The sequence below is a fragment of the Oncorhynchus nerka genome, linkage group LG15, assembly GCF_034236695.1.
Source record: "Oncorhynchus nerka isolate Pitt River linkage group LG15, Oner_Uvic_2.0, whole genome shotgun sequence".
Classification (NCBI taxonomy): domain Eukaryota; kingdom Metazoa; phylum Chordata; class Actinopteri; order Salmoniformes; family Salmonidae; genus Oncorhynchus; species Oncorhynchus nerka.
In genome coordinates this window covers 35,537,398-35,549,549 of record NC_088410.1, presented here as the reverse complement: position 1 = coordinate 35,549,549, position 12,152 = coordinate 35,537,398, and the positions used below count along the sequence as shown (strand labels likewise).

General features: G+C 41.0%; 1 protein-coding gene across 5 annotated transcripts in view; it reads left to right on the top strand.

Annotated features, from left to right (window-relative positions):
* The window catches only part of LOC115142565 (integrin alpha-X-like), a 34,665-nt gene that overhangs the window by 11,980 nt on the left and 10,533 nt on the right, over positions 1-12,152 (top strand). For 4 of the 5 annotated variants that reach the window (XM_029682114.2, XM_029682115.2, XM_029682113.2 and 1 more), the window contains exons 7-19: positions 486-628; positions 730-883; positions 5,964-6,099; positions 6,300-6,376; positions 6,503-6,626; positions 8,368-8,510; positions 8,750-8,890; positions 9,084-9,281; positions 9,399-9,529; positions 9,708-9,862; positions 11,395-11,561; positions 11,773-11,895; positions 12,043-12,113. In XM_029682114.2, the coding sequence (XP_029537974.1) occupies positions 486-628; positions 730-883; positions 5,964-6,099; positions 6,300-6,376; positions 6,503-6,626; positions 8,368-8,510; positions 8,750-8,890; positions 9,084-9,281; positions 9,399-9,529; positions 9,708-9,862; positions 11,395-11,561; positions 11,773-11,895; positions 12,043-12,113 (1,763 nt within the window). The remainder of the gene's footprint in view (positions 1-485; positions 629-729; positions 884-5,963; positions 6,100-6,299; positions 6,377-6,502; positions 6,627-8,367; positions 8,511-8,749; positions 8,891-9,083; positions 9,282-9,398; positions 9,530-9,707; positions 9,863-11,394; positions 11,562-11,772; positions 11,896-12,042; positions 12,114-12,152) is intronic. The other variant, XM_029682112.2, reaches the window with a different exon arrangement.

The following is a 12,152-nucleotide window of genomic DNA, read 5'->3' as shown; positions in this document are numbered from 1 at the left end:
ATACAGTATAGTAATGTGGCAACTATTCTAACCTCGGGAGTGGCATAGGCTCTTGAGGATCTCATATGCCTCTATTGATGAAGGTACAAAACTGTCGGTCTTAAACCTTAACATGGGATTACAATACAACAGATCAGATGAATAGGAATGACATTTACTCTAACGGGTGACCCAAAAAATATATATGTTAAAGCCACACGACTACTAAGCCACGCCTCCACTCCAGGGTTCCTCCAGGAGCCCAATGCTACATTGAACCATTAACCGTTCCTCCAATAATCCCTCAACTAACTGAAGGTGCAAATATGAACCATTGACTAGCAATGGTTCCTTGTAGAACCTCAGGGGTTCCTTGAGGATCTTCAGGGTTCCTCAAGTCACCACTAATTCTAAGAGTGTATGTGCAATACCCATGAATGTCGCTGCATGGAAAGTATGGAATGAAATCAGTAATAGTCAACTTTTCCTCTTTTTTTAAACCACAGTTTGCAGCGGTTCAGTTCTCATCAATAGCCAGGACAGTTTTCAACTTCAATGACTACCAAGAGGGGAGAGCCTTGACTAATCTTTGGAAAGAAAAGCACATGTCTAGTCTAACCAACACACATCAGGCGATAGACTTTCTTTTGTAGGTCACAGTTGATCATTATTAATCAGTTTTACTTGATGAACGGGGATTGTGGTGTAAGAAAGATAGCTTGATCTGTTGTTTGTATACATCTAATTCAGGAAAAACATTTTTGAAAACCAAGCCGCCGGCGCCACCGCAGATGCAACTAAAGTACTGGTCATAATAACAGATGGAGAGCCCAGTGATACTGATAAAAGGTTTAACTCTATCAACAGAAGTGATGACAAAAACATCATCCGTTTCGTTATTGGGGTAAGTCCTTAAAAGGGGAGAGTCTGTATCCCCCCAACACGACACCACACAATTGTATGACTAAATTAATTTGAAACTGGTTTTATTACAATAACTACAGCTGGTTGATCACTAGCCAATACATTTTGACGAGGAGGCATGCGCTCCTCCTAGTTGAAACGACCAAAGGCCAATATATTTGCATCTCTGTGAACTTCAAGTGAAATGGTTTGAAAACGTACCTCAATCCAGGGATGGAAGATGTCGCTGTAGTGCTACAGTACTTATCCCACAACAATCTACGGTGAATGAAGAAGATTGAAATACAGCAAGTTTTTTATTAAACTGCCTCATTCATCCTCATGCTAGTTAGCTAATGCTAAAGCAGCAGTGTTTTTATCTGATCAATTTACCGTCAATTCTCGATTTACCTTCCATCCCTAGATTGAGGTACATTTTCAAATCATTTCACTTAAAGTTCACAGAGGTGCAAATACAGTGGGGCAAAAAAGGATTTAGTCAGCCACCAATTGTGGAAGTTCTCCCACTTAAAAAGATGAGAGAGGCCTGTAATTTTCATCATAGGTACACTTCAACTATGACAGACAAAATGAGGAACAAAATCCCAGAAAATCACATTGTAGGATTTTTAATACATTTATTTGCAAATTATGGTGGAAAATAAGTATTTGGTCAATAACAAAAGTTTATCTCAATACTTTGTTATATACCCTTTGTTGGCAATGACAGAGGTCAAACGTTTTCTGTAAGTCTTCACAAGGTTTTCACACACTCTTGCTGGTATTTTGGCCGATTCCTCCATGCAGATCTCCTCTAGAGCAGTGATGTTTAGGGGCTGTTGCTGGGCAACACAGACTTTCAACTCCCTCCAAAGATTTTCTATGGGGTTGAGATCTGGAGACTGGCTAGGCCACTCCAGGACCTTGAAATGCTTCTTACGAAGCCACTCCTTCGTTGCCCGGGCGGTGTGTTTGGGATCATTGTCATGCTGAAAGACCCAGCCACGTTTCATCTTCAATGCCCTTGCTGATGGAAGGAGGTTTTCACTCAAAATCTCACGATACATGGCCCCATTCATTCTTTCCTTTACAAGGATCAGTCGTCCTGGTCCCTTTGCAGAAAAACAGCCCCAAAGCATGATGGTTCCACCCCCATGCTTCACATTAGGTATGGTGTTCTTTGGATGCAACTCAGCATTCTTTCCTCCAAACACGAGTTGAGTTTTTACCAAAAAGTTATATTTTGGTTTCATCTGACCATATGACATTCTCCCAATGTTCTTCTGGATCATCCAAATGCTCTCTAGCAAACTTCAGACAGGCCTGGACATGTACTGGCTTAAGCAGTGTCCACGTCTGGCACTGCAGGATTTGAGTCCCTGGCGGCGTAGTGTGTTACTGATGGTAGGCTTTATTACTTTGATCCCAGCTCTCTGCAGGTCATTCACTAGGTCCCCCGTGTGGTTCTTGGATTTTTGCTCACCGTTCTTGTGATCATTTTGACCCCACGGGGTGAGATCTTGCGTGGAGCCCCAGATCGAGGGGCTCTTGTTTCTGATGTCCTTTGACAGCTCTTTGGTCTTGGCCATAGTGGAGTTTGGAGTGTGACTGTTTGAGGTTGTGGACAGGTGTCTTTTATACTGATAACAAGTTCAAATAGGTGCCATTAATACAGGTAACGAGTGGAGGACAGAGGAGCCTCTTAAAGAAGAAGTTGCAGGTCTGTGAGAGCTGGAAATCTTGCTTGTTTGTAGGTGACCAAATACTTATTTTCCACCATAATTTGCAAATAAATTCATAAAAAATCCTACAATGTGAGTTTCTGGATTTTATTTCCTCATTTTGTCTGTCATAGTTGAAGTGTACCTATGATGAAAATTACAGGCCTCTCATCTTTTTAAGTGGGAGAACTTGCACAATTGGTGGCTGACTAAATACTTCTTTGCCCCACTGTATATTGGCATATGGTCGTTTCGACTAGTTGATCACCAGTGTTTACCAGTGTTAGTGCTTTTAATGTATGATTTCAATGTATGCTGCTTACATTCATGTGTTTTCCCCAAATAATACACAAGCTGGGGAGTTTTTTAAAGCTGCAATGTATGTACCTTTTTGGGCGACCCAATCAATTTCACATAGAAATGTGTGTTTATAGATCTGTCATTCTCATTGAAAGCAAGTCTAAGAAGCGGTAGATCTGGTTGATCTGTTCTATGTGCGCTATTTTTATGCTTTCCGTTTTTATGTTTCGATTTAGTGTCTTTTACTTTCAGTTTTGTACACCAGCTTCAAACAGCTGAAAATACAATATATTTGTTAATGGAAAATATATTTCACAGCGGTTTGGATGGTACAATGATTCTCTACACTTTACTTCCGCGTTTTGTCACAAACTGAAATGAAGCGAACTATTAGAAATGGCAGAGCGATTTCTGCATAGTGCATATTTCACCTGTTAGAATCCTTTAACTTTGTGCTACATGCCACAGGGCCAACACACAACAAAGGCCATACTCTTGATCTCCTGCTGTCCTATGGTCTGAATATTGATAACTTGGAAACTATTGATGTGTGTCTCTGACCATCTCAGTATTGGTTTTAAAATGCTTTCTCCCCCATCTAAAAATGTGTCTGTTCCCTTCTACAATTGCTAGTAAATTTACCAATGCTTTTTAATCCTCTGCTAATGATCCTGTTGTGTGACATCACACTGATGATTTGCTGAACAGGTTCAATTACATACGGTATGTCAGGCTACGTTAGGCTCAGCGACACCAGTTAAAACCAAGGATAAACTGTCTGCCAGAGTCTCACCTTGGTTGGATGACCACACTCGTTACCCTTAAAAAGTTTTTTAAAATAAATGCTGAACGTAAAAGGAAAGCCTGATAACGTCAAGTATTCTATGAGATAATGAAGGATCTGATGAGAAATTACAATGTTGTGATTAAAGATGCAAGATCAAACTATTTATCTACCCTGATTTAGCAGACAAGATATGTTTATGTCCCTTGCCATTATTTTATATTATATGATTTTATGGAAAGTAGAATATAATTCAAGTTAGCAAATGAAATAGAAAGGATATTTTTCCCATTCCAGAGTGAGAGTGCACATATGAAGTGGCTATATCGAGCTTAAAAGTGATCATCTGAAACATGTCCTATAAACTAGATGTATAGTTATTTGGTAACTTTAGTTGTGAATGATACAAACCTTGGAATGCCTTAGAAATCAAAAGATATATGGGCTACATGATGTGACTATAGGCTATTGATGATTCGAGAAAGTCAAACTTTCGCTCTGTTCCTTGTCTCAGGCTGCACACACTGTTCTCTTATCATATGATCATATTTTCGCTCCATCAATTACAGATTTTATTTACTAATATGTCAAATTAGTTTTGATTTAGAATGGCCCAGGAACAAGGGCAAGACAAAAAATATGCACTCGAACCATCCCAATGCACTCGAATAGCGAATGGAGGCCACTTTCCGGCTGGTACATTTTTCACTGGCATTGGTCAGGCTACTTCGGCTATTTCACTGCGCGACAGGTGATATTCCTCCCAAACTCTGTATGCTCTTTAACCCTGTTCCTGCAGCTACCCAGTACTTAATTTTGGAAATCAAGTGAAATCTGTTCTTGAACATCGATAGTATGTTTTCACAACGAAACATATTTCATTAAACTGTTGATGCCCCTCTCTGCACACACTGTGAGCTATTCTGTAGCTAAAGGTGATGTGTCTGCCTGTTAATTTTGAAAATATACTAAATTCCCTATTACTAGGCTATTCAAAATCAAATAATAATTCACTATAATTGTGGGCTAACTCAGATTTATATTATAGACCAATTATGTACCAAGATATCTTAGAGTGCATAAGAGATTACTGTGACTCACAGTTATGTAGAATTTTTCAGTGAACATGGGTGGTTCAGTATAATCCCCAACACCTATTCACTATGGTGTTCCTCAGGGATCAACTCTAGGCCCCATTTTTCACCCCTTGTACATGCTTCCCCTTGGTGACATCATCCGCAATCCTAACATTCAGTTTCACTGCTATGCAGATGACACGCAGCTTTGTTTTCCAATCAGACCCAGTGACCAACCTAGTGTAGCTACCATTCACAAGTGTCTTGTTGACATCAAATGCTTGACAATTTATCCGGCTCAACAATAAGAAATCTGAGGTTATTTTATTTGGCCCCCACCTGACCTCGAGCTGCATGTGAAGGTTGTCCAGACCCGCCTTTACGATATCAAAATACATTGCCTTCCGTAATTATTGGGATAGTGAAGCATTTTTTAAATTTTAGCTCTATACTCCAAAAGTTTGGATTTGTAATGAAACAGTTACTATGAGGTTAAAGTATAGATTATCAACTTCAATTTGAGGGTTTTTGTGTAAATATTGGCTGTGTCATTTAGAAATGACAACACTTTCTATTCATACTGTAGTTCCTATATTTCAGGGTAACAAAAGTATTGGGATTGGATTGACAGGTGTTTCTGGTTAGTCAGGTGTGTTCTGTGACATCATTTGTGCAGGCACGAGAGCTGTCATTGTCTAGTCTTGAGTCTAGGCTTTGCGTTTGCCTTTGGTGGAAGGAGAACTAAGGATTCCATCTTTAAGGCTTGGTTAAGCCCCATTCCATTTCTTAGATATTTTATCTCCCTATGAGCCTGGATGCAGCCTGAGATCCTCTGACAGGGCACTGTTGGCCATTCCAAGGTCCAGGTGGAATTTGTATTTTTATTCTCCTTACATTTACATTTAAGTCATTTAGCAGACGCTCTTATCCAGAGCGACTTACAAATTGGTGCTTTCACCTTATGACACTCCTGTTTATTACTTTTCTTTTCTTTTGAATGATGTGAAGCACTTTGTTACTTGTATTAAAAAGCGCTATACAAATACTGTTATTATTATTATTATTATTATTGTTATTAGTAGTTTCAAGAGTCCAGTCCAACTTTCCAGTTACGATGTGAATGTTTAAATATCATGCATATTGAAAAGGAAATTAGACTTCACTATAATTCCTGTCCTCAAGTGATATATTTCTTGGCAGGTCAAGAATGTCGATTTGACGAAACTAAAGTCACTAGCATCAGAGCCAAAAGAGAACAACACTTTCCTCATCCAGGACTACAACGGACTAAAAGGAATCCTAGACAACTTACAAAAAAAGATCTTCAACATTGAAGGTACAACTCCAGATTCAGTTGAAATCCCTTAGTACTGACTTATTTTACAGCAAAGTCCCTGTCAACTGAGAGTTGTTATTCATTAAAAAAAAACTGAATTGGAAATACTGGTCACCTCCTGAAATATACACCTTACTCAAAACATTCCACAGTAGAAGTATCAATGTATCGCAATTAATGTCAGTGTTCCTATATTCTAGGTTCCAAGACTGCTCTGGCTGGAAACTTGACGAAAGAGATGTCTCAGAGTGGGTTCAGTGCTGTCTACGTTAATAAGGTGAGATACACGATAGTATGTCCAGTATGTTTTATCATCTTGTTTTTTAAAATAAATGTACTGACCACCATTGCAACTAATGCTTATTTATGAAAAATATGACCCATTGTTTTATTTCTTCTACAGGACACCTTGGTTTTGGGCTCAGTGGGATCAAACAACTGGCGTGGATCCCTCTTTGAGACTGAGGGTCAGAGATCAGAGGAAAGGGAAATTCAGGACCCCACATTGGACAAAGACTCCTATATGGGTAATGGAACATTAACTTAGGGCTAGGTGTCCCGCTAGCCAGACAACCTCTGGTGAAACTGGAGGGCATGCAATTCAAATAAATAATCATAAAAATTATGGATATTAAACATTTAGGTACATACAAGTGTCGTATATCGGTTGAAAGCTTAAATTCTTGTTAATCTAACTGCACTGTCCGATTTACAGTAGCCATTACAGCGAAAGCATGCCATGCGATTGTTTGAGGACGGCGCCTCACATCAAAATATTTTTCCACCGGCACAGGTTTCATAAATTCACAAATAGCGAATAAATATTCACTTACTTTTTGAAAATCTTCCTCAGATTTGTCATCCAACGGGTCCCAGATATGTAGTGTCGTTTTGTTAGATAAAATTCTTCTTTACATCCCAAAAAGTCAGTTTAGTTGTCGCCATCGATTTGAGTAATCCACTCGTTCCACATGTAGAGAAAGAAATCTGAAAATCTACCCCCAAATAAGTTTCTATTTACTCCTCAGATACCCTAAAATGTAATCAAACTATAATATTTCTTACGTAAAGAAGTATGTTCAATAGTAAACTTTTTTAGCATGTGCGTTCTGTTTTCATCGAGCGCGCATACACGAATTTCCAAGACTGTCCCTGTACTAAAACTGATATTTCTTATTAATTTTGGAAGTTACAAGCCTAAAACCTTGAACTGCTAGCACCCTGTGGAAGCTATAGGAATTGCATCCTGGGAGCTAGAATTGAGTATGCCCCTATACTTTCTATTGTAAGAGCATGGACTCTCAAAAATAAAAGTATTCTGGTTGGTTTTTCTTTGGATTTTCTCCTACCATATCTATTGTGTTATATTCTCCTACATTATGTTAACATTTCTACAAATTTCAAAGTGTTTTCTTTCCAATGGTACCAATTATATGCATATCCTGGCTTTAGGCCCTGAGCAACAGGCAGTTTACTTTGGGCACGTCATTCAGGCGGAAATTTGGCCTAGCCAAAATAAGTTTTAAGCTAAAAAAAGAAATATTGCTCAAAAGGGAATTTGAACAGCTGCACCATCGAGAGCATGACTGGTTGCATCACTGCCTGGTATGGCAACTGCTTGGCCTCCGACCGCAAGGCAGTACAGAGGGTAGTGCGAACAGCCCAGTACGTCACTGGGGCCAAGGAAGGCCCTAAAAGATGTCAAAGACTCCAGCCACCCAAATCATAGACTGTTCTCTCTGCTACGGCACGGCAAGCGGTACCAGAGCGCCAAGTCTAGGTCCAAGAGGCTTCTAAACAGCTTCTACCCCCAAGCCATAAGACTCCTGATCACCTAATCAAATGGCTACCCAGAATATTTGCATTGCCTCCCCCTCCGCCCTCTTTTACATCGCTGCTACTCTCTGTTGTTATTATCTATGCATAGTCACTTTAATACCTCTACCTACATGAACATATTACCTCAACTAACCGGTGCCCCCACACATTGAATGTACCGGTACCCCCCTGTATATAGTCTCGCTATTGTTATTTTACTGCTGCTCTTTAATTACTTGTTACTTTTATTACTTATTCTTATCCATATTTTTTTTAAACTGCATTGTTGGTTAGGGGCTCGTAAGTAAGCATTTCACTGTTGTATTTGGTGCATGTGATGAATACGATTTGATTTGAACAAACAACTTTTTTCAAGGCTCCATTAGTTCAGATGTTTCAGAGAAGGGAGTGGAGTTACAATGTACCTACAGTTCTTTATTGTTCTTATAGGATACTCTGTAGCTGTTGGGAAGAAGAACGAGAACCTTCTATATTTTACCGGAGCACCAAGATCTGAACACATGGGACGGATCCTACTTTTCAACAAGGTTAACAACAACTGGACTGTGGCACAAAGATTGTCTGGAGAACAGGTTGGTAAACATGAGCTATTTCTGTAAGCAGTGTTGTATATCAATCAAGTTATACAATAGGGACAGCATGAAACCAGCTTTTTGTGGTTACTTCAACGGTTGATTCACTCCTCCGATAGTATAGAGGAACACATGATATCACTTTTTATGTTTACTAATGAGTTCCATTCAAAAACCAGAAGACTTCTTAAAACATTTCAAAACCATTTTTGTATGAATGTAAGTTTGGATTTTCTCAGATGGGCTCCTACTTTGGGGCAGAGCTGTGTTCTGTGGACATAGACTCAGACGGCAACACAGACTTCCTCCTGGTGGGTGCACCAATGTTTCACCAACCACCGAGAGAGGGCAGGATCTACGTCTACACACTGACTGATAAGGTGGGCTGAACTGTGAATCTCTGAACAACAGGTTCAAATGCTGCAATTTGTGGTTGAAAATGTTCATCAGGGACAAAGTGATCTGGAAGCCGATATTGATTCATTTGGACATAAATATCCATCCTCTTCAATAACACTGCACAAAAAGACAATGTAATATGGATTTATCTTCATGTGATCTCTCGTTTATTAGCAGGAACTGAGGATGGAGATGAATGTTTCAGTGATGGCACAGGGTAGATTCGGCTCCTCCATCTCCTCTCTCACAGACCTGAATGGAGATGGGCTGAAGGATGTAGCTGTGGGCGCTCCACTTGAAGATGATCACAGGGGGGCTGTGTACATCTACCTGGGTGAAAAGCTAAAGGGGATCCGCCCTGAATTCAGCCAGGTGAGACAGACGAAGATGGAAATCGTTCAAAAAGGCTCATGATCAAAGAAAACAGACATCCCTCCTGGGATATCAATATCAAGGCCTTTTCATGAAATGTTTGTCTTCTTACTGCAGCGCATCTCAGCTGCGATGATGAGATCTAAGCTCCAGTTCTTTGGCCAGACGATTGATGGGAAGATGGACCTGGGTGAGGATGGACTGACTGACATCGTAGTAGGAACGCGTGGCGCAGTTGTCGTCTTGAGGTACGAGTCCAAAAAAAAGATAAGAAAAGACAGCTGGTTTAAAACGGACAGTAAAAAATATCCCACTAGTGTGGGATCTGCACTGAATGGGGGCTGCGCTCAATGAGGTGTGGCCGGTGCTACCCAACATCGTACAATGTAGGCTAACATCACTGTCTTTACCCTCGATCGCTAACAGGTCCAGACCGGTCCTCAGCATCTCTGCTCATCTCCACTTCCATCCCTCGGAGATCAGCACTGATAACTTTGACTGTCTGGCAAAAGAGACCATTTCCCCTGTGGTGACTTTGACAGCCTGCTTTAACATGGCAGAGGCAACAAAGAGTAAAGCTGGTAAGAACTCTCAGAACTTTTGGAATACTGATGGCTTTGTGCTTTCCAACATAAATTGAGTGATCAAAAGTATGTGGACACCTGCTCATCGAACATCTCCTTCCAAAATCATGGGCATTAATATGAAGTTGGTCCTCCATTTGCTGCTATAGCCTCCACTCTTCTGCGAAGGCTTTCCACTAGATATTGGAACATTGCTGCGGGGACTTGCTTCCATTCAGCCACGAGCATTGGTGAGGATGGGCATTGATGGGCGATTAGACCTGGCTTGCAGTCGGCATTCTAATTCATCCCAAAGGTGTTCAATGGTGTTGAGGTCAGGGTTCTGTGCCTGCCAGTCAAGTTCTTCCACACCGATCTCAACAAACCATTTCTGTATGGACCTCACTTTGTGCACAGGGGCATTGTCATGCTGAAACAGGAAAGGGCCTTCCCCAAACTGTTGCCAAAACATTGAAAGCACAGATTTGTCTAGAATGTAATTGTATGCTGTAGTGTTAAGATTTTCTGGCACTGGAACTAAGGGGCCTAGCCTGAACCATGAAAAACAGCCCTAAAGCATTGTTCCTCCTACACCAAACTTTACAGTTGGCACTATGCATTCAGGCCGGTAGTGTTATCCTGGCAAGCTTTACACCACTCCAGCCGATGCTTGGCATTGCGCTTGGTGATCTTAGGCTTGTGTCTGGCTGCTCGTCCATGGAAACCCATTTTATGAAGCTCCCAACGAACAGTTCTTGTGCTGACGTTGCTTCAAGAGGCAGTTTGGAACTCTGTAGTGAGTGTTGCAACAGAGGACAGACAAGTTTTATGCAGTTCAGCACTCAGCGATGCCATTCTGTGAGTTTGTGTGGCCTACCACTTCGTGGCTGAGCTGTTGTTGCTCTTAGACGTTTCCACTTCACAATAACAGCACTTACAGTTGTCCGGTGCAGCTCTAGCAGGGCAGAAATTTGATGACTTGTTGGAAAGGTGGTATGTTGAAAGTCACAGCTTTTCAGTCTCATCTTCTACTTACAATGTTTGTTTATGGAGATTGCATGGCTGTGTGCTCAATTTTATACACCTGTCAGCAATGGGTGTGGCTGAAATAGCTGAATCCACTACTTTGAAGGGGTGTCAACATACTTTTGTATATATAGTGTAATTGTGGCCTTGGTGGTCTAGGTCAGAGCCTCGTTGCATAGCTAAATCACTCTATACAATAAGTGGGTCTTGGTGTCTTTCCAGTCTGAAGACCGGTGGAGGCTGCTGACGGGAGGACGGCTCATAATAATGGCTGGAACGGAGCATACAGAATGGCATCAAACACTTAGAAACCATATTCCGCTCCAGCCATTACCACAAGCCCGTCCTCCCCAATTAAGGTGCCAAAGGTTGTTCCTTGGTGAGGATCTGGGACTCGAGAGTTAAGGTCTTGACTCCATCTCTGCTTTCTACTTCAATGCTGTCCCATCAGCAGGCAACCATGAGGTTCTGAACTTCTCTCCCTGATAAGGAGGCCATTTAAGATTTATTGTGTACTTTTCCAGGGGCGCTGAGTGCAGGGATGAACGTCTCCTACACGCTGGATGTGGATCCAGTGAGACAGAGGAGCCGAGCCTTTTACAATGACACGAACAAAGGAGCCAGAAGACTTCTCTCTACTGTGGAGCTGAGAAAGGAGCGGACCTGCTTCAACCACTCAGTCTACATGACAGTAGGATCAATGAGAAACTGTAGCTATGCAACAATACAACAACCATAATGTCTCTCGTAAGGAGGGGATTTAATGAGTAACATTTACTTGTTAGGTTGCTGAATTCTTATTGAATTGTTATTGTGTATTGATCGTATTCAGTGGTGAGAAGAATGAGGGTTTTTCAGGACTATGGATAGGGAAATGAATGCCACATTTTCTTTTCTTCCAGCAATGCGTAATTGACACATTATCGCCCATAATCATCCAACTTAATTTTTCTCAATCTCAAAGCCAACAAGAGGGTTGTACTGCCATTCTGAATACTGACAGTCCTACAAAGGCTGTGGTTGAGGTACGAGGATACGTTCTGGGTCTGACTAAAACCTGTTCACTTACAATGATCAACAGTACTAGCATTGACTGTGGACTGAGTATTGTAATTTAGCCAAAGACCTGTGAAAACAGGTCATCTAAACACATTGTCTTGAATTCATCATAGGTGCCCTTTGAAAAGAACTGCAAAGAAAATGAAGCCTGTTTGGCAGAGCTTGAGGTGGACTTCAACTTCATGTAAGTGTCTGATAAACAGAGGCCATATAAAGGAACTTG